Below are 23,254 nucleotides of genomic sequence, written 5' to 3'. Positions count from 1 at the left end.
TCAATGAGGTATTCTTGTTAGTTAAAGCCTCCTGCATCCAAAGGGAACTTCAAAATATAATAGAAAACTTGCCATTGAGGTCACTAAGCTCTTTTCTCAAAAGACTGATGTTCATGGTGTGCATGTGAAGATTCCTGTGCGACTCTTTGCTGTCTCAATATCTGTACCCCAGTGATGAAGAGGAAATAGTTCAGACCACAGGGACAATATGAACTTTAAGATCATTCTAGACAGAGATCTAAGCCTTCTAGATATTGCCCATCAGCTTAGTCCACAGCAGGCCTTTCTCACCAGACCTCCGCTTCAGAACAGTCACTTTGGCATCATAGTTGAAGACAGCATACTGACCGTAAATCATCTCCAGAGTTTTGGCTCCCCATTTGGAAACTGCCTGCGTTTCTTTCACAGTGCATGGACAGAAATCTCTTCTCAACCAATTCACTTCCTTCCCTGTCCCTTTTCAGGGACCCATCTCACAAGGCTGTATGAATGCAACATGTACAGTCTCTTGGATCTGTGCGCAATAGAGGAAGCTCTTTATCAGCACAGGGGGAAAGGCTTTTATTCCCACTATATCTGATTCCAATAAAGGTACCACTAGGCAGGTACCTACTGGTACTGCTGGCAAAGGTCTCTGACTTGGATGCATTGGATGTAGATACACTTCCGGTGGAATGTATAAGTACATAAAACATCCTGAAGAACAACTGTTATTGTACAGGTGAGTAACCATTTTTTTTTATTTTTAATTTAAGGTTTCAACGTTTTGTGCAACTGCGATACAGATTATTTGTATATTATTGTATATGAAATTAGAATTTTATGTCTTTTTTTGAACAATCAGTGACTGGGGGAATTAAATTATTTTTCTTATCTGAATCTAGATTTATTTTGATCTTTGTGCAGTTTTTGTTCATGGAAACCATGTACGGCCTCTTGCCGTCAGGTATTGGAGAAACATTTTTGTAAATTGGTCAGGTGTCTCAAGAATGCAATGATGGCTTAAAGAACTCTGAGATCCAAAAAACATTTAATTACAGCATATGCCTTATTCTTTGTTGGGTTTGTAGAACTGCTGGAATGCATAAGCATTCAAAGCAGAGCTCTGCAAAATAAAATACTTTTGTTTCATGGAAACTCAAGAGAAAATGTTAGTTGTTTTATGGTTTTAACTGTTTTTATGTTGTACTGAACCCCAAATTTTGCTTTGTGAAATGTGGGTTAAAAATTTTTCAAATCAAAAATATGCAAAATAAACTCCCATGAATTTCTTTAGGTCTTCAGTGCAGAACTATTTTAATTCAACAGCTGGGTCATTTTTGCTCACAAAGGCTCCAATACAGGAAACCACTTAAGAATATGCTTAACTTTAAGCACGTGTTTCATTTCCATGCAAGTCAAGTGCATGTTTAAATGCTTTGCTGAACTAGGGCCCAAGTTCTGTACAAAAATATGTGAACATGTTTCCTTATTCAAGGCCCCAGTCCTGCAAAGAGTTCCTTTTGAGTGCAGGAATTAGCCATACAAGGCTCCTTGCAGGATGGGGTGCAAAGTTTGCAACAAAATACAATACAATATTGTTTTTAAGAGCATTACATTGTCACAGATATTTTACACTCTGACTCTGAATGCCTCCTGTGAAGTTTATATGCAGTGTTGTTGTAGCCAAGTCTGGCCCAGGATATCGGAGAAACAAGCTTGTCTCTCTCACCAAGAAAAGTTAATCCAATTATCTCACCCACCTTGTCTCTCCTGTGAAGTGTGTGGTGTAGGCACCCATAAAAGAACTATTGCCAACAGCAGCAGTCATTGGTGCATATCAAAAAGAGGATAACACAACTGTATTAAAAGTTGTCATTAGAGAATTATAATATTTTTAATTGGAAAAGAGCAGGTTTGTGTACTGGGTGAAACAGAACTTTTTGCTGTTTTCTTATAGCTAGAAGATGCTCAGAGTAAAAGACAGGAGAAACTTGTAGAAAAACACAAGGAGATTCGTCAGCAAATACTGGATGAAAAGCCCAAGGTAAAGAGTTTTGAACAGTGGCATAATGCTTTTAAAAACTTTTTTCAGCAAATGTACCTGCTGTATGCATCAATTAATCTGATACTTGAGAAGTGTGATAGAGTTTGCACATAGTGAGAGTGTCATAGACAAGTTCCCCAATATCTGAGATTATGAAAAAAGTCAGATAGCAACCTGTTAGTGAGTAACCACTTCAGATCCTGATCCCCTATAATTTGATCGGTTTTTTAGTCATTGTAGAGTATCTCTAAAAGGCACCTTGTGTAAAGGGTGCTTCTGACCAGCAGAGTGTGCCCTTTGCTGTAATGTTCTTTAGCAGTACAAAAACAAAACACAGTTTGCATAAAAAAAGGAGATATCTTTTTAGCATGCTTAGCTCAAAGTGTTCTTGACAATAATGACAGCCTGTAAAAACAGATGATGATAATAAATGTTTTTCCATTTTTGGAAAAACAATGAGATATGTCAAAACGCTGTTGTTGAACATGGCATATTTGCTGAATGTTCTACACTGGATTTTGTGCATTGAATCTTTTGTATTCTCTTTCATGTCAGTTAAGATCATGTAGTATTCTGTAATATATCTCTCTCTGTGTTTCTCTCTGTCTCTCTCTCTCTCATTTTATTTTAGAGATTGTGGGCTGGATCCTGTTCCTGCTGAAGCCAATGGGAATCCATTGACTCCAGTGGAGCATATTCAGGTCCTCAAAATGTTGTAAGATTTGTTTCAGGAAGTAACAATTATATCAACAGGCTAGTGTACGTGAATACGGTGTCATTCAACAGAGTGCTCTTCCTGCTCTAATTCTCCAGGGACCATTCTGGTCATCTCTGCTTTCATGTTTCCTCTATTAGATCCAGTATGTTACAGACTTCAATTTTAATCTCTTGTCTATCTACAGACTAATGTTTCAATGCTTGTATTACAGTTAAATTGGCAGTAATAAGGAATTTTAATTTTGACGGTAGTTAATCAGTGTTGGCCTCCCATTTGTGTGAAATATGAAAAGAACAGACCAGGTAACTATTTTAACAGCTCATGGGCTATACATGATAAACTTAGTATATTTCTAAAAATTACATATTTTTGTTCATGTAATTTTCTACTTTGATTTTAAAAATAAACTTTATAAAAATAATAATAATAACAAGTAACAGTGTGAATGCCATGGTATCTGGGATCAGAATATATATCTTCCTTAAACGTTCAAAATGCTTCCTTTTTGTGTTTCATCACCAGCGTCTCTTTAGGAATAGTGCTAACTTTTTTTTTTACGTTAATAGAATTTAAGTGCACAAATATAATGCAAAAATAACTCATTGTCAGTCATTCTAATGCTATCATTCGATAAGCTTGTTTATACAAACTCTTAATTAACTTCTTTCCTTCTTTTTTTAATCCTAAGGCTGCTACTGTACTTTTTAGTAAAGCAATAGTAAATCTGAAATCTGGACTCACTCCCTACCACAAGTGTATGACTTGCATGCAGAGGGAAGGATCACGTGCAGGCTTGACAGGCTTAGAATCCTCCCACACACATTCACATCCACAATCTCAGGGCAGGGCAGGAGGCAACTCTGCCTTTATATGGGCTTTGGCTAGATACTTTCTGTAGTCAGTGACCCATTGACAATGCCATTAACCTCCCCTTTCAAGGTCCTGCCTTGAGAGCCTGCATAGTGTTGTGCCCTGTAGGGCACCACGGGATCTGCATCCTACCCCTTACCACATAATGGAAATGATTTCAGGACTGGGCGAAGCTTTTACTTGCGCCAAAAGATTTAGTGCAAAACAACAATTCATTTTATAAGCCTTTTTTTTTTTGCGCTTCATATTCAAAGTCAAGCTCCCTTCTTAGCAGGGCATTAATATGTAGTAGATCAAAAGTTTCCCCAGTTGTAGATGTTTGAAAGGTGCAGACACAAATATGTACTCTGTAACCTTTCCAGATGTATTTCTCTGAGTACCCAGACATGCATTATTTATGTATCCAAAGCTACCATCAAAATTAATGGTAATGTAAGTCAATGGGAGTTTATAGGTACGTAAGCAATGCAGGATCAGTCCCTAAACAAACAGTCTAATATGTTTAGGGTATAACATTAGCTTTGAGTGCTCTTGCCAACAATATCACTGGGGACACCCTTTCAGCCATTCATCATTTTACTTGGCTACTTAGCAGTGACTCACAAAACTTGTTGTATTATGACTTGACATGCAGAGCCCAGTCATAGACAAAAAGAGTATTGCAATCTTAGCCATTATGTTTGCAGCACAGCTTGGTAGTTTGCTAAGTGTAAGTTTGTAATTTCCTGTATTGTAAATTCACTAGGAAACTGTAGAGAACTTTGCCCTGAATTACTGAGGTTTTATATCTTTTTTTTAAAAATGCAGAAATCCTGTAGAAAGGTATGCCACAGATAAAGGCCTTTAGGGTTTTAAAAGATCATTTTTTCTGGACTAAGGGACCACATTCACCACTGATTTACACCTTTAAATACCCCACTGAAGTTGATAGAAAAATAAATCAGTGCAGATTTTTTCCCCTAAACAAGTCCTAGACACAAGGCTACTTTGTAGTTTTTCAGCTGCTTGGTTTATAGTAGAAAATAACTTGACCTTCCCATCTACTCTTGTTTGATTCCTGAACTGATGCTGTCAGCAGAAAGGGATGGGAGCAGTCCCTCTGAATACTATATTCCCCTTGAAGTCAATGGGAGTTCCACTTAAATGGAACCAGAATTTCACATTGTACCTGTATAATACCATACTCCCTCTGATCACAAATTCATCTTTGGTCTTGCAGAGACTAGAAATTTGATAATCTCATGGATATTTTTCTAATAGATGTGTGTGTGAGGACATACGAAACACTTCCAACAAGCTAATGTGGGAGAGCCTCCAGGCAAAGGACAACGTCGCCTTGTTAATTCAAACACTATGTGCTCATATGTGGAACAGTAAATATCCTAGCCTTATCCATCCTTCATTGCTCTCTACTTTGAATGTTATGTTATAGTTCAAAGGCTACTACAAATGCATACATTGAAGGCCACCAACAAATTGGAATCCATTAGGGTTTCTAACTGATGCCTTCCTCTTGAGCATCAGATATTGACCACTGAAAACAGGTAGATAACTTGACCATGTGAATTAGTTATAACAATTGAGGGTGGTTCACCTTTGTCCTATGTGATAGTTGCCTCCACTGTCTTCTCCTTTTCAGCACCATTTCCCATCAGTCCAATTATTTCTTTTTGCTCTTTTTTTCCCTCTCTCCTCCACCTGCTCTTCTTTTTGCTTTCTATTGTTCACTTCCTATTCATCAACCCTCTTCATTTCTCCCCATTCTCATTCCTTGTCTTCTCTCCTTATTTCATTAACTTACATTAAGCCTTCATCTGCCCTGCTCTTCTTCCCCTTCAGCTGCCTCTCTCTTGTAAATTCTTGAGGGCTACTGTAGCTCATTACAGCTCATTACACCTCAGTATGGAATTCAGTACATTCGGGGCAAAGAATGATCTGGGACGCTTATTGCAGTGCATGTGTGGCACTGTGATATTGAAGTATAACCGAGGGACTTGAGGACGGCATGGTCATTTTATCTTGGTGTCTTTGCTTTGGATAATCTGTTCATCCATTTAAATCTAAATTAAGTGCATTTCCAGCCGCTCTTCCCCCATTGCATTGTAATGGCAAAAACTCCATCTGTGTGAGAGATGGCAAGGAATTAATTCTTTTGCATGAAAATTGATTGTTACAGTAAATGGACTCTGTGCTTCCTGTCACTGGAGTCATTGAGGGTTTGTCATGGATTTTGACAGGGTCAGAATCAGGCCCATTGCAGTTTGCAACTTTTAGCTCAATCCAGTAGAGCACGTTATTATTAATACTTTACACTTCTATAGCGCCTCCCATTCTAAGACCTCAAAGCACTTGACAAACATTAACTCATTCGGCCCCACGTAAATACGGTAGGTAAGTGTTATTATTTACAGATGGAAAAACCTGAAGCACAGTGACAGTAAGTGACTTGCCCAAGATCATAAGGACTTGCCACAGACTTTCTGTATGACCTTAGGCAAGTCCTGTACTGTAGATAGAACCCCAGACTCCCAGTCTCAGACTGGAGCGTTCTTTTTTCCTATCGCTTTTTCTTTTTAATTCATAGCCCTAACCCCAAAAGCTAGTTGAAGGATGCAAACAGTGGGCTCTATATCCCTTTTACTTAGGAGGTATATGGATACCCATAGATTATATAGAAAAGGCCCGGGGAAGCCACATTGCAGAGCAATGCAGCTAAGCAGTATTTTCTCATGACATGCCATAGTTCATACATGAATGGAGGGTGGAATCTGAGAGCAGTCACTCTGCATGATATGATTCCCTCTGTAAGAGCCGGACATTTTCTGTGCAAGATAAAGCTGCCGCAAACCACTTCAGTATGGCCGATAAGCTCTGTGACCAGCTGCTGCTCTCACCACCATTGTAGGAGTCACATATGCCATGCTGCCGTGCCAGAGGAAATCCAATGGCAGCACAACAGGAGAGACTCCTGTCCTGTTAAAGCCTGATCCAGCTCCCGCTGAAGTTGACTGGAATCTTTCCATTGACTTCAGTGGTAACCTTAGTGCCTGGAGGAAGGAAGTCCCAGCACTGTAAAGAGGATGTAATCATCTGTGTTCATGGCCCCACAGTTTATGCTCAGTTTGCATGAATCAGAGGAGAGAGAGAGATGACCTAGTGTGTCTTGCTAAATTGCTTTGCATGGCTTTCACCTATGACATTTATGATTTTTTTCTTCAAAAAACATCTCAAAAGCAAATGTACTTTTCATTTAAAATGGTACATAAATGGAGGCTAGTATAAGACTCTGATGTATGCTAAATAATTTAAAAACACAAGCTTATTATCTCACAGTTTGTTATGCATTATTAATTGCGCCCAGTGTGCGTATACATTGCTATACCTAATCTATAATTTATACCAGGGCCATGCCTGAAAAATTTATGGGGACTTAAAATGACACGTTTTCAAGGACCAAAGTAATGAGCCACTGCAACTCTGAAATAATAATCCTCCTGTAAATCCAACGTTGTCATCCTGTTGAAATAATGCCTTGCAAAAACAATGGATGACTTCTTCCCCTCACCAGGTGCACTAGTTAAATTCAATTATTTGAAAGCCCAATGAAGGGAGAATGATCCTGCAGTCACAGACAATCTTAAAATATCGTTTTTTGTAGACAACAATTTGGTTGTCTAATACCTGTTTTGTGGTTTTTGTTTCAAATGATTCATTTTACTCCTGCAAATAATGTAAGTGAAATAAATGAGGCTGTTCATAAAAGTTAGGTCAGCAGGAGTCTCTCTCTGATTTTTAAGACTGGTCAATGTACAGTGCATATGATTCACAGAACGTTTGCAAATACTTTAGGTACGTCTTTATCGATTCTCAGAGCCCAGAATTGCTACTGTAAATCAATTCAGAGGAAAGAAAGCAATTCCCAGGGAGTTTTATGGCTCTTCCAATATGTTTTCAGGTCATTGCACTTTGCACAAGAAGACCATATCCCATTTTCTCCACTCAGTGCCCTGGTAAGAAGCCAAACCTCCTTTCAATGCGCTTCCATCCAACTCCCATCAGACCCATTCAAGTTTCTGCTGCATGGGATCACTCAAAAGTGTTAGGGATAGAGCTTTGCAAAGTGATGATTTCAGTTTGCAGGGCTTCACGAAGACCTTGGATACCCATAGACTCATAATGGCATGGAGGAAGCAGCCTTCTTAAAGTGTTCCCTATCTTAATCCCCCCCTCTTCCTGCACTCCCGGAGGCAAATAGTCTTTTCTGTGCAGTGGATAGTTTTAATCCCTCTAGATTTAAAAAAAAAAATCTCGCATCTTTTAAGAACCTGCAGCTTTTAAGCTAAATGAGTTATAGCAATACCTAGCAATAAAACACAGAAGGAATACAGAGGGTGTAAAATAGTGTTCTGGTTTTTTCATTGTTCAACTTTTTTTCTAGGCTTGTAAATCCATCAGAGTCATATGAGTTAACTGTCTCTGTGCCTTCTTAAGTAGGCAATGGCATAGAGACATGCATGACATTTACTCAGTCTCAATGAACTGCAAACCTTTTAAAATAATATTTTTACAATAAGAAATTTCCCTGGGCTGAGATTTTCCAAGCCACCTCAGGGCTTGATCCCACAAGGTGCTGAGCGCTCTGGTCTCAATCCGGCAATGTGCTTAAGCACATGCTTAACTGTAAGCACGTGAATAGTCCCATTGATTTCATTGGGATTACACACATGCTTAAAGCAAAGCATGTGCTTAGTTGTTCTCAGCCGCTCACAGGATCAGACCCTAAGAGATGGGCATCCAAATCCACTAGGCATCTTTGAATATCTCAGCTCTGATGTTTATGTATAGTTCTGTGTTACATTTGGGTGAAAGTCTTAGGCTTTCCCTAGAACGTGTTGTGGTCATTGAATAGGCTGGTCTGGCTCTCACACTGGTTTTGCTCAAGTAAAACTCAGTGGAATGACTCCAAATCATCAGCCGTGTGGGATCAGAATCCAGCCTGTAGTTTTCAGCCTCAGGGTACATCTACACTACAGGATTATTCCTATTTTACATAAATCGGTTTTGTAAAACAGATTGTATAAAGTCAAATGCACACGGCCACGCAAATAATTTGGTGGTGTGCATCCATGTACTGAGGCTAGCGTCGATTTCTGGAGCGTTGCACTGTGGGTAGCTATCCCATAGCTATCCCATAGTTCCCGCAGTCATCCCCGCCCATTGAAATTCTGGGTTGAGATCCCAGTGCATGATGGTGCAAAAACAGTGTCGCGGGTGATTGTGGGTAAATGTCGTCACTCATTCCTTCCTCCAATGGCAGACAATCATTTCGTGCCCTTTTTCCCTGGATTGCACTGGCAGACGCCACAGCATGGCAACCATGGAGCCTGTTTTGCCTTTTGTCACTGTCACTGTATGTGTATTGGATGCCGCTGACAGAGGCGGTACTGCAGCGCTGCACAGCAGCATTCATTTGCTTTTGCAAGGTTGCAGAGACGGTTACCAGTCGTTCTGTACCATCTGCTGTGCCATTGTAAATTGGCAATGAGATGACGGTTATCAGTCGTTCTGTACCGTCTGCTGCTGTCATGGTGCTCCTGGCTGACCTTCGCTGAGGTCGGCCGGGGCGCAAAGACAAAAATGGGAATGACCCCCCGGGTCATTCCCTCCTTTATATTGTATCTAAAAATAGAGTCAGTCCTGCCTAGAGTATGGGGCAAGTGTACTAGAGAACCAGTATATCAGAGAACCAGAGAGCACAGCCGCTCCATGTCAGATTCCACAGAAATGATGAGCTGCATGCCATTCTAGGGGGTGTCCCTGCAACAACCCTACCCGTTGCTTCCCTCTTCCCCCAACCCTTCTGGGCTACCATTGCAGGGTCCCCCCATTTGTATGATGAAGTAATAAAGAATGCAGGAATAAGAAACACTGACTTTTAAGTGAGATAAAAAGAGGGGGAGGCAGCCTCCAGCTGCTATGATAGTCCAGGCAGGACATTAAACGGTGGAGGGGAGGGGAGCGCAGCATCCCGCTGCTATGATAGTCCAGGCAGTACAGAATCTTTTCTTTAGACATGAAAGGGGGGGGGCGGGCTGATGGAGTTCAGCCTCCAGTTGCTATGATGAGGACGGTTACCAGCCGTTCTGTACCATCTGCCGGGAATAACCAGGAATCATTCCTATTTTTACCCAGGCGCCCCCAGCTGACCTCACCTGAGGCCAGCCAGGAGCACTCACGGGCTGATGACGAGGACGGCTACCAGTCCTACTGCACTGTACCTTCTGCCACCGGGGAAGGGAGGGGAGAGGATGCTGCTGTTCATTGCCCCAGCACCGTGTCTACCAGCAGCATGCAGTAGGCATACGGTGACATTGAAAAAAGTCAAGAAATGATTTTTTTTTCCTTTTCTTTCATGGGGGGGAGGGGTGAGTAAATTGACGAGATATACCCTGAACCACCCCGGACAATGTGTTTGACCCTACAGGCATTGGGAGCTCAGCCAAGAATGCAAATGCTTTTTGGAGACTGCGGGGACTGTGGGATAGCTGGAGTCCTCAGTCCCCCCTCCCTTCCTCCATGAGCATCCATTTGATTTTTTGGCTTTCCGTTATGCTTGTCACACAGCACTGTGCTGTGGACTCTGTATCATAGCCTGGAGATTTTTTGCAAATGCTTTGGCATTTCGTCTTCTGTAACAGAGCTCTGATAGAACAGATTTGTCTCCCCATACAGCGATCAGATGCAGTATCTCCCGTACGGTCCATGCTGGAGCTCTTTTTGGATTTGGGACTGCATCAACACCCGTGCTGATCAGAGCTCCACACTGGACAAACAGGACATGCAATTCAAAAGTTCACGGGGCTTTTCCTGTCTACTTGGCCAGTGCATCCGAGTTCAGATTGCTTTCCAGAGCAGTCACAATGGTGCACTGTGGGATATTGCCCGGAGGCCAATACTGTCGATTTGCAGCCACACTAACCCTAATCTGATATGGTAATACCGATTACAGCGCTACTCCTCTCGTCGGGGAGGAGTACAGAAACCGGTTTAAAGAGCCCTTTATATCGATATAAAGGACCTCATTGTGTGGATGGGTGTAGCGTTAAATCGGTTTAATGCTGCTAAAATCGGTATAAACGTGTAGTGTAGACCAGGCCTCAGTCACAAATAAGCAGAAAGGCCTTCACAAGTGAAAAGAGTGAAAACTGGAGCTTTCTTCTATGTGTGACAAAGTTCCTCCTCTACCTTGGTGGGTCCTGCACTTACTGGCGGATTTGCTCACCTCAGTGATCTTCCCCTCTGGTGGAACCCACAGTCTGAGTCAGCTCCTCCTGTGTCTGATCAGGAGTTGGGAGGTTTGGGGGGAACCCGGGCCCGCCCTCTACTCTGGGTTCCAGCCCAGGGCCCTGTGGATCACATCTGTCTATAGTGCCTCCTGTAACAGCTGCATGACAGCTACAACTCCCTGGGCTACTTCCCCATGACCACCTCCAAACACCTTCTTTCTCCTCACCACAGGACCTTTCTCCTGGTGTCTGATAACGCTTGTACTCCTTAGTCCTCCAGCAGCACAGCCTCTCACTCTCAGCTCCTTGCGCCTCTTGCACCCAGCTCCTCACACACACGCCTCACTGACTAACTGGGAGGCTTTTAACTAGTTCCAGCCAGCCCTTGATTGGCTTCAGGTGTCCCAATCAATGTAGCTATCTCCACTGCCTTCTGGAAGGATCTTAATTGGCCCTAGGTGTCTTGATTAATCTGGAGCAACTGCCATTTGGTTACCATGGTACCAGGGATTTGTTTAGCCTGGGGCTAACATACCTGTTCCTCACTACTTTACTGTAGCCATCTGACCTTGCCCCATCACATATGCTTTTTATTCATATAGATCCCCCCTTTTAATAACTTTATTTTTCCAGCACAATATACATTACAGTTCTAAAGATGGATAACAGGTCACAAATGATACATGTAACAATCTGAAGTGATATTCAGTATGTTAATTAAATCTCTTTTTGTGATGATACTATACACTTATGTGTCACTTGGGAATTCTAGCTTTCAAATCAAATAGCCCAAACGCCCACATCACATTTCCAATGGAAATTTGCAAAAAGCTTCCACATTTATTTTAATGACTTGCAATTTCATTTATTTTTAATAAGGATGTCACAGAGCCTTTGTAGAAAGAAGATATAAGTAATTATTTTAATGAAAACTAGAGACGGGATATGTTACAAAAGCTGTTTTTTCTTCCACAGAGGACATTTTTCCAGACATGTATTTAGTGTTAATTGGTGTTTTCCTTGTATGAGGTGCCAGAGGAAATATAATGTTTTGAGAGCTGTAAGGAATTGAGATTGAGAGGACTGAAAGGCCAAAGTTTGTTTTCATTTGTCACCAGTGTAAATCTTCTTATTTCAGCTGACTCACTCTTGAAGGCACTGATGAGATTGAGAGCAGCATGTGGCCCAGAGTATATTTCATGTAGTTGAAAAGTTTGATTTGTGAAGATGATTGTTTTGTAAGGGTCTAGCCAAGTTAGACAGTGTCACAGCACCTCCCTCCACCTCAACTGGCTACCGAACATATTTCTGAGCCCCTTCCGGCGTGCAGAAGTCTTTCTTAAGCATTCTCACTTCTCCTATTCTAAATTTAAAAAAATAACATTCTGAGTCAAAACCCAAAGATCATCTCTGTTATAATGTGTAGATTGAGGTTTCTGAATGAGAGATAAATGTTTATCAGTTGCGTTAGGCAGCAGTCCACTGCTGGAAACACTGGAACAGATACGATACTGTGTCCAATAAGAGGCCAAGCACAGATGCTGCAGCTTGGGAGGAGTTGAGGCAAAAGGTAACTAATCTTTGTACCATATGAATTACAACTCAGGGGTGACACAGCCCATGGTTTCAACTAGAGCAGTGCTGTTTTAACACCATGGAGACTCCCTCTTCCAGTCCTCCTGCACACATTCAGCCCCGCCCCTACACTGGGGATTTCCGCTGAGACAGCACAGAGCGGCATATTCAGCCCTCATGGCTCCTGCAGTAGGGTAGTTCTCACCTGACAATGCAGTGCCTTTCTTCCCCTGTATGCCCCTATGCATATAGGGGTTGGGTTGGAGGACAGAATCCACTCCATTGGTTGTAAGGGATAAAGCAGCGAGCATTCTGCTATTTAGCATTATACAGTTACTTTAAAAGAGCTCTCCTCTGATGATAGCTGAGTCTTCCTAATGGCCAGTGCTTTGAAATGACCAACATTCATCTTTACTTAAGTTCTCAGGTATGTTTGCTGACAGTGGTGGGCCTAGCAAATGCCAGCAATAACAATATGCTAATAAAAGATTTGTTAAAAGGTATATAAAGTAATTATTGATTTTGACGCTAGTGTGTGTTTAACTGTTCCCAAGACTATTGTCTCCCTGACATAGAAAGGAAAAGATGGTAAAACTCACCTTGCCCTTCACTCGAGAGAAAACCAGACTGGGAAGGAGACTTGAAGGTGGATATATAGCTTCTTCCTGCCAAAGCCCATCCCAAGAATAGATTACATCCTAGAGAGAGAGAGGCTGGTTATGTTACCCAAACACAAAACTGTTTCTGTGGGCACTATGATTAGGGGTTGTAGATTGCTATGGTGATCCCAGGACAAGAAACACGGCCTATTTAATACCCAACTGACCTAAACAAGATAATGCTATAAAGATATCTCACACTTACACTGAGGAATCTCAAAGCTTTTTAAAAGGTATGTACATGCAGTAATCATTTCATCGTTGAAATTCAGGAGCATGCCCTTGGCTGTACAAAAAAGTTCTGTGGAATTTTCCGTGTTTATCCAAAGCAGCCAGGATCTGTAGTCTGTGTAATACACTGCATGGAAGTTAATGCATCTACCTCTTGAGAAAGATGAGCTGAAAATGATAAAAATGAGTTGATGTGTGTAGCAGGGTGGCTTGTCCAACAAGGGCTGGAGGCCTAGGGGCCAGCCAGTCCTGATCACTGGGTATGGATCAGGCGATCCCCCTGTAAAGAGCAGCAGGAGGCTGCAATGAAGTAGGGGTGCTCAGGCTCCAGGAAAGAGTCCTAGGTGTTTAGGCTGAGAATCTAGGCTGGTAGGGCCTGGGAGTGGCCTGTCAAACCAGGAAAGGGCCAAGGCAGAAAGGCCTTGGAATAGGAAGAGAAACTTTTGCTTTGTGTGGACTTTAGTTGGACTTTAATTTGGGACTTGGCATTTTATTTGGAGTTTATTTTTATATAAATAAACACAGGGCCCAATAAGGGCGTATTTTTGTCCACAGAAAGCCTGTGTAAAGTTCATTTGGGGAAACTGAGGTGAAGGACTGCCCTGAGGATATGGAAACTCGATGACATGATTATGAGTTTGAAGAGATTCATGACAGAATGTTTACAAAAGCTTCCAATTAGTGAATTAGACCGCATTGATGTTTAAACCCCAGAAGGAAAGCCTCATGAGAGAAGAACAACCGCTTTTCTCCAAAGGGGATTACTTTTGCATATCAAAGCTAAATAATTGAAAGGGCCCTAATAGGGAATGTTTGAATAGTTTTTAATATTCACTGTTAACTTTCCATTCTTTATGACATCCCTCTTTGAAACTTGAAATAATTTTCCTCACTAATCTTGCCTTTTGTTTCAAAACCCTTGACTTTTCCCTTCCTCCATATGGAGCTCAGGAACCTAGTGTTTGTTAACATAGTGTTTATTAACCCCTAAAATAAGTACCATATATTGTACAACACTTTCTCATCTCAAACCATAGCTCAGCTCCAGGAATGACCTCCACAAAGACGGACCCCTGCAACCATACAGAACACTTTTTCTGTATCCATCTCTGTGCATCAGAATTACCATGTTTGTGTTATTTAACTGCTGCTGTGAGATAAACCCAAGGACTGAAGCACAATACTTCATGGCTGATTAGGAACTGCAAAACTAATAGCCATAGTTTATGATAAATATTAATATTTATTACAGTAACCTTGTCTAACAGATCAAAACAGATGTGAAATAGGAAAAATACATAGAATAATACTGCATAATCCACCTGTGTCAACTAATAGAGAAATCATTGCAAATCTTGCAGAGACTTAAGCACACGTATAATTTATCCATGTAAGTCAGGGGTCGGCAACCTTTGAGAAGTGGTGTGCCGAGTCTTCATTAATTTAAGGTTTCACATGCCAGACCAGCAGCATGGGCGGCAGACGTCCATCCAGGCCGGCAGCAGGCTGAGTGGGGCCAGCAACCGGGACCCCGGTTGGCAAGGGGCTACCGGCCGGGACTCCCCTATTTCCACAGGCCCCTGCCTCATTCAATGCACAAAATTCACTTGTCATGGTATAACCCCTACTCTGAACCTTAGCGTCCAAAAGATGGGGTACCAGCATGAATCCCCCTAAGCTTAATTACCAGCTTAGATCTTGTAGTGCTGCCACCAACCGGGACTTGCAGTGCCTGGTACACTCTGGTCCCCCCAAAACCTTCCCAGAGGACCCCAAGACCCAGACCCTCTGGATCTTACACAAGGAAAGTAAACCCTTTCCCTCACCGTTGCCTCTCCCAGGCTTCCCCTCCCTGGGTTACCCTGGAAGATCCCTGTGATTCAAACTCCTTGAATCTTAAAACAAAGGGAAATGCCCCTTCCCCCCTCCTCTTTTCTCTCCCTGTCTCCCACCAATTCCCTGGTGAGTACAGACTCAATTCCCTTGAGCCTCAACAAGGGGAAAAAATCAATCAGATCTTAAAAAAGAAAAGCTTTTAATAAAAGAAAGAAAAAAGGAAAAGTTGTCTCTGTAATTTAGATGGTAAATATTACAGGGTCTTTTAGCTTATAGACACTAGAGAGAAGCCTTCCCCCCAGCACAAATACAAATTAAAATCCTTCCTGCAAAATACACATTTGCAAATAAAGAAAACAATCAAAAAGACTAAACCGCCTTTGTACGTGTACTTACTATTTGAACAGAAAATTAGAGAGCCTGTAGATACGTCTGGTTACTCTCAGAACCCAGAGAGAACAACAGACAAAGAAAACACACAAACAAAGGCTTCCCTCCACCGAGATTTGAAAGTATCTTGTCTCCTGATTGGTCCTCTGGTTCACTGTTTGTAACCCTTTACAGGTAAAAGAGACATTAACGCTTAACTATCTGTTTATGACAGCACTGTACTTACTTAATGAGCATCTTCAACATTTTTTTTCACCTTGTTGTTCAGTGTGTGACCCAGCCCTTTTTTTACTGCACACTATTCAAACCCTGCTCTGATGACAGAATTATTTATTTCTTCATGGGATTTTCTGTGGAGCTGATCACTATAGTATCGGATTGCTTCTGCATATACTAATTTACTCCCACAATACCTCTACGAGCTGAGGGGATGAGGCCGAGGGGATGCGGGCAAGAGATTAGGGTCAAATGTTTCCACTAATCTTAGGTGCCCAATTTCAGACAACTAGGACCTGATTTTTCGGACTACTCAGCATTATAAAGTACTTTATATGGTCAAAGCCCAGCTCCCAAGACAGGTGTGGGTGCTCATTAGAGCCATGTCACTCAGATTGAAGTCCCCCATGATCACACATTTCCCCCCTATACATTGTAGATAAATGTGTAAGGAGACAGTCATCTTGTTCCCTAGTGTGATTTGGTGGTCTGTAGCAACTAGTACCCCATCCTGTGCTTTATCTCTTAGGTCAGTGGTTCTCAAACTTTAGCAACCCAAGGGCCCCCATTTTTATTTAATTTTTTGTGTGCCCTCCAAGCCCTCTGCTCAGTCCCAGGCCCGCCCCTGCCCCTCCCCCAATGCCCAACCCCACCTTTTCCCACCCGCAATCCACCCTGCCCCTTCTCTTCCTTGCCTCTTTCCACCCCCTGTCCCAAGCGCACCCTGTCCCTGCTCCTCCCCCACCCCCAAGTGCCTCCTGCACACCGCTGAGCAGCTGTTCCCCGGCATGCAGCAGGCACTGGGAGGGAGGAGGAGGAGTTGAACAGCAGGGCCTGTGGACCCCCGGAGTACCCTCACGGACCCCCAGGGGTCTGCAGACCCCAGTTTGAGAAAAACTGCATTAGGCCATTGATCTGTAAGCATTTAAGACCATTTTATTTCAAGTTACCAGTGACTTGAAAACAGGTATGTAAACAATTTATACAAACCCAGCAGGATAGCACTTCCCTGCAGGCTGAAAGCCCAGTCCTTCCAGCCTCATTTCGGTGGGACTACACACACAGAGTAAGTAACTAGTCGTGATTGAGAGCAGGAGAATCTGGAGCTTAAAGATGCAGAGGGGCCCTGATCACAGCCAAGAGAATTGAGAAGTTGATGGATACTTACACGAAACTGGCAGTTCTTGCCTAAATGGTTAACGTGTAGTCCTTCAGTGAAACGTAACCAAATATATATTCTCAAAGAGATTGCAACCAAAATCCAAAGGGAAGAGATGCATAAAGAACTGCCAAGAGAAAAGATGACAGTGGGAGTACAACATGTTCCTGAGTCTCTTCTCTTATCAAATAAAGGAAACGATCAGTCAATTCTGTCTAGAGACCTACCATGAAAAACTTGTCAGTCAAAAAGAAGCAGCTGAATCTGCAGAATTACAGCTCTAATGAGGCGAGAAATATTTAACATTATGGCAACAGTTAATTGTTGGAAGGGAAAGCAGGACTGAAATGGGGGTTAAACCAAAGAGGGGAAACCACAGAGTTGAACCTTGAACATAGGACACAGGTTAGAACTACAAATCAGCAGAGACTTTAGACAGCAAAGGAGAAGTGGATTGAATGTTATAAAAATTACACACGATTGACCCTATGGGGGAAGCATACCTGCTATTGCTTTGTTCATCCCTGCTCTTTTACTACCCTCGATTTCAATTTATGTCAGCTATCCAACACAGAAAAAACACACTGGAATTTCTCTCATCATATAGCCAGCCTCGCCACAGGTGCGGACTTTCATTTTTCTGGGTGGGTGCTCCACCCCTGCTCTGCCCCGAGGCCCCACCCCCACTTCATCCCTTCCCCCCAGGCCCCACCCTCACTCCACCTCTTCCCATCCCCGCTCTGCCCCCTCCCGCAAGCACCTCCTGCCAGCCGCTGAACAGCTGAGCTGCAAGGCTACTGAAGAGCTGTGTCTGGTGGGTGCTGCACACCCACTGTTTTTTTTCTGTGGATGCTCAAGACCCGGAGCACCCACGGAGTCAGCACCTCTGAGTCTTGCATGCTCTGTTCTGTGACTGTGAGCCTTGAGCAACTTGGGCTTTACCCTGGCTGCAGTTTTCATTTGAGTTTATGCAATTTGGTGAACATACTCTGCTATGCATTGTTATTATTGCTTAGATTTTGATTGGTGAGGTTTTGCTGTTATGGTCAAAGTTACAAGATGAGGAAATGGACAATTAGAATCTGGCTTTGATGGTGGCTTAGCCATGAACTGCGGAGTCCTTGTGATAATTGCTATCTTTTGTTCAGGGTATGTGAGATAGGGTTTATAGAAGGAGAAGCACTCATGGAATGTGTATCAAATATATGTGAGAGGTGGGCATGTGCAACAGGGGGCTTGGAAGCTCTGCTCAGTAGCTTTGGATATCATGCTGATAAAAGAAATTGCCAATTACAGCTTAAATGTAATTTCACATTGTATTTCACAGCAGTCTAGGGCCCTACTGCCAGTCATTGGGGCACTCAATCCTCAGTGTCCAAAAATCCCAGCTGCTGCCAGAAAGACAGTCTTGGTGTTTTCTTTTCTGAATTAAAATGTTGGTTTGCTTTTGTTTATCCATTTTGTACAGTCTACTTTGCAGGAATTCTGCTGCTTTCTGTTGCTGATCGTATGCCGGACTGTTATAAACAAATAGCTAAGGGTTAATGTTTTTTACACTTGGAAAAAAGTACTTGAAACACCTGACTAGAGGACTAATCAGGAAACAAGACTTTTTCAAATTTGGGTGAAGGGTTTTTTGTGTGTGAGTCTTTTGTTCTTGGGTTTTCTGCCTGACTCTTTTTCGGCTATAAGGGGATTTTTATTTTTTGCTTTCTAATTTTCTGTTTCCAAGTTGTGAGTACAGAGATCATAAAAACAATAGGAGTTATTGTTTTTTTCTTTTGTATTTACATGTCTATAGTTGCTGGAGTGCTTTAAATTGTATTCTTTTTGAATAAGGCTGCTTATTTAATATTTTTTTAAGCAAATGACTCTGTATTTGTTACTTTAATACAGAGAGACTATTTTTATATATTTTTCTTTTTTTTTACATAAAGCTTTCTTTTTAAGACCTGTTGAAGTTTTTCTTTAGTGGGGAACTCCAGGGAATTAAGTCTGTGCTCACCAAAAAATTGGTGGGAGGAAGAAGTCAAGGAAAAATCTGTGTGTGTTAAAGTTACTAGCCTGACTTTGCATTCTCTCTGGGTGAGGGAGAAAAAAAAATTAGCTCTCGGTACTTTTATTTTCCAAGGCTGGAAACGGGAAGGTTGGAATCCCTCTGTTTAGATTCACGAAGCTTGCTTCTGTGTGTCTCTCCAGGAACACCTGGAGGGAGGAAGGGAAAAGATTTATTTCCCTTTGTTGTAAGACTCAAAAAATTTGGGTCTTGGGGTCCCAGGGAAAGTTTGGGGGAACCAGAGTGCCCCAAAACACTCTAATTTTTTGGGTGGTGGCAGCTGTACCAGGTCCAAGCTGGTAACTAAGCTTGGAGGTTTTCATGCTAACCCCCATATTTTGGACGCTAAGGTCCAAATCTGGAACTAGGTTTATGACATGGTGGCAGGCTAACCCCCATATTTTGGACGCTAAGGTCCAAATCTGGAACTAGGTTTATGACACGGGCAGATTGGGAATGGGATCTGGTAACTGATGACAAGAATATTAACTGAAAATGAGCTAAAGCAAGGCTGATTAGATTCAAAGGCATGGCCCTATAATGTCACAGCTCAGAGACAATGACTATGTCTAATAATACATTTTGTTTTGTTTCCCTCGTTCCTTCCTTAAAGCAAAGGTGAGGGCAGACAGGCAGGAACACCATGACGTCAGTGAAACAAAGACACTTGACTTATAAATAAGGGAAACCTAGTAAACTCTGCTTAGCAACAGAAAACGATTTCAGTTAAGGTGAGGTAAAAACCGCAAAGCAAATATCTATGATGCACTATTAGGACCCTTTCTCTCTTTCCTCCCATTTTATTTACCTGCCATGGATACAAGTACCAAATAAAAATGGATGAACAAAATTGACAAAGGTGTCCTGCAATAAAATACACTAACAAAATATTAGCATACATTTGGTGTTCATTCACAACACAGCAGATTTGGAGGCAGGGAGACATTACCAGGGCTGTGTATAGCCTAAACGCAAGAGAAATCCTTGTGAATTCCCCAGTGAATGATTCTTTAGTTTCAGTAGAGTGAGCCCCAGAGCAGCTGTTATGGAATGATTTGAATGAACTATCCATTTGTGATTTGTGGGTGTGAGTTTTAATCCACTACAATAAAACTCAGATTGCTTGCATCTTATACCTGCTAAAGATTAATAGCTGAAGCGCTGTCGATGAGTCATTTTGCTATCTGTAACCTTGGTAACCCCTCTTTTAGGGTCTTGAAGCCTTGCTAGAAGAAAGAGTATAAAATATATGTACTGTATATACTCTGTGTGCATTCATATATGTGTGTGTGGAGATGCTATCAATGCTATTTATTCAGATTAATTTTGAAAGAAACAATAGAAGCGCTCATCTCTGGCCATGCGCACCCCTTAGAAGGCTTAAAAATTTCCAATCAGAAAATGACATTAGTCAATTAAATCTTTCACTATCACTGTCCCCACAATTTAATTATCTCTTTCCAGTAAACAAACCTGTCTACTTCTGAACCTCCCCAAATACCGGAGGGAAGAAGATGAGCTTTGCAGCATGTCCAGGAAATAACAAAGCCAGACTGTGGCGTATTCAGTGGGAAAGCACATTCTCAGGTCAATGGGCCCACATGGATCTCTTTTATATTGAAGGAGCAACATGTTCACTAACCCCAACTGCAGCAGAATAATGTGAGAAGAGTGGTGGTCTCTTAGGCCTTGCCTAGGGGAGGATTTAAAGGTGTCATGTCAGAGAAGTTATCCAGCTCCCTCTACCTAACGCCTTCTAGAACTTTTGACAAGTCCCAGCAATTGTACTTTAGTTGCAGCACATGCTTAATCAGTTGAGTTAAAGCTTAAAGGGAAACCTAGACTTTAATTTGTCCAGTTTGGCACACACTAAAGATCAATTGCTTTGTCTTGATTAGAGTTTCAGAAGGCATTAGTTAGATCAAGCTGAATAATATGATAGCCACAGGTAACCCAGACTGACACCCGTACTACATATGGCTTTACTCATAAATAGCCTCACCTTGAATTCCACTCTGAAGACCACAGGCAACTAATACAGCTCATTGGACACTGGTGTAGTGTGCTCCCAATGTAAAGTTGTGTTTAATAAATGTGTGCCACATTCTAGACTATCTTCAGCTTCTGAATGGTCTCAGTGTGTAACCCAAAGAAGAGCACACTCCAGTAACCTAATCTTAAAGAGACAAAGGCATGAATAAATTGAAGGCATGGTTACACTTGCAGGTGTAGAGCGCTTTGAGTTAAACCAGCCTTCGGAGAGCACAGTAGGGAAAGTGCTGTAGTCTGTCCACACTGCCAGCTGCCAGCTGCCACCGCACTGGGGTGGCCACATTAGCAGCTTTTGCAACAGCCACAGAGAGCAGTGCATTGTGGTAGCTATCCCAGCATGCAAGTGGCTGCACTGTGCTTTTCAAATGGGGGGGTGCAGTGGAGTGTGACAGGGAATGTGTTGTGTGTATGTGGGGGGAGAGTGAGTTGGGGGGGGCTGAGAGCATGTCAGCATGCTGTCTTGTAAGTTCAGACAGCAGCAGACCTCTCCGTCCCCCCCAACCAGCATTCGACAGTAACAGTTGCTTTGTCTCGGAGCAGATAAGCAGCCGACTATCAAACGGAGCTTTCAAAGGGCATATCCCAAACAATGACAAGAGTGGCCACTCGACTTAAGGGGTTTATGGGACATTTCCGGAGGCTGATCAGAGCGCAGTAATGCAGCACCTCTTTCACACTGATGCCGGGGCGCTCCAGCGGGGACACAGTAAACGTTATTCTACTCACCGAGGTGGAGTACCAGGAGCGCTCTAGCCGTGGAGTCAGAGCGCTGTATGTGCCTTGCCAGTGTGGCCGGGTAGTGAGTTAGTGTGCCCCAGGCTCTTTTAATGCTCTGTATCTCGCAAGTGTAGCCAAGCCCTTAGTAAGGGACACATCTGAAATGGAAGGCCTCACTTCCTTACAAAGCACAGATGGGAAACCACACAGCTGCTGTCAGAGTAGCAACCTTGGGTATAATATCCCTAAATTGTAAACTTCTTTCACAATTAATAGTCACACACCATCAATTAGTGGTGCATGTACAATTTAGCTGATATGGCTAGCTTAATCCTCTTGAAATCTGACTCATCTATAGTGCCAGAGGTTCTGGATTAAAATCATGGGGAAGACCTAGTGCCAGAAATGAAAATTATTTTTTGGAAGGAAGGGCAGGCCAGTCATTAGGCCACTGGGATTCAGGTGACCCGCATTCAATTCTCTACTCTTCCACAGACTTCCTTGGTGACCTTGGGCAAGTTACTCAGTTGCTCTGTGCCTCAGTTCCCCATCTGTAAAATAAACCCTATTTTTTTCTAAAGGGGGCCAGGGTCCACAGCCAACTAGCCGAATTCTGTTCTCTGTTACCCCAGCATAAAGCTAAAGTAACGATTGACCCCACATGAGAGATCTTTGGAATGCACAAATAATTGCCCAGCCATTTCCATCTACTTCTACGGACCATAGCCGTATCGGCAATGTAGGACTTGGTCCCAAGAACATGATTTTATGGGAGAGATGGCAGGTGAGTCAACAAAGGTACATGATGAATCCATTTCTTGCATGCCTCAGCAGTTTATTATATAGATATCTCACCCTACTATGCAATGTCTGTGTATCTCTCAGATGTACAAACTGTATTACTTAACAGTAGCTTTTCATTTAAAAAAAAAAACAAAACCTCCTGTACTTTATAAAGGCCATTTTAGCGGCTTGAACACAAATCTGCTTTCCCTTCCAGTCCTGTCCTTTTCTATTTAGCTAATTGAAACTAATAAGGCTCTTTTGTGTGCTTCTGTGTTTATTAGATTAACCTGATATCCTAGTTCCTGGGGATTTTTTTCTGAGTGCTCTGGCTGAATTATATTGAAACATGGGTTTGTCCCTGCTTCATTACCATCAGCCATTGACATATTTAGCGCCTTCTCTCCTGGCTCCCCCTTTCCACCATGGTTTCCTTGTTTGCTTTCTCCCCTTCCCCTTGTGGCTCCCTGCCTCTTTTTCCTTCATGCGGAATTCTGGTCCAGATGTTTCTGGCTTGTACTTGCTGTACTGCCTGCCACCTCTCTGACTGCAGACACCCCCTCCTCAATTAATGTTTTTCTAAAGGTTGTGCTCTAGCTGAAGCAGGAATTACTTCAGGGAAGTTCTATGGCCTGTTTTATGCAGAAGCTCAGATTAATGATCCTTTCTGACCTTGGAAT

The 23,254-nt window shown here is 42.4% G+C and overlaps 1 protein-coding gene across 2 annotated transcripts in view; it reads left to right on the top strand.

Annotated features, from left to right (window-relative positions):
• Positions 1-23,254, top strand: part of PLCB1 (phospholipase C beta 1) — a 662,054-nt gene that overhangs the window by 569,658 nt on the left and 69,142 nt on the right. For both annotated transcript variants that reach the window (XM_030558021.1, XM_030558022.1), the window contains exon 31: positions 1,940-2,026. In XM_030558021.1, coding sequence (XP_030413881.1) covers positions 1,940-2,026 — 87 coding nt within the window. The remainder of the gene's footprint in view (positions 1-1,939; positions 2,027-23,254) is intronic.

This window comes from Gopherus evgoodei, chromosome 3 (assembly GCF_007399415.2).
Source record: "Gopherus evgoodei ecotype Sinaloan lineage chromosome 3, rGopEvg1_v1.p, whole genome shotgun sequence".
NCBI classification, from domain to species: Eukaryota; Metazoa; Chordata; order Testudines; family Testudinidae; genus Gopherus; species Gopherus evgoodei.
The sequence above is the reverse complement of the archived record's forward strand: the minus strand, read 5'-3'. Positions and strand labels throughout refer to the sequence as shown.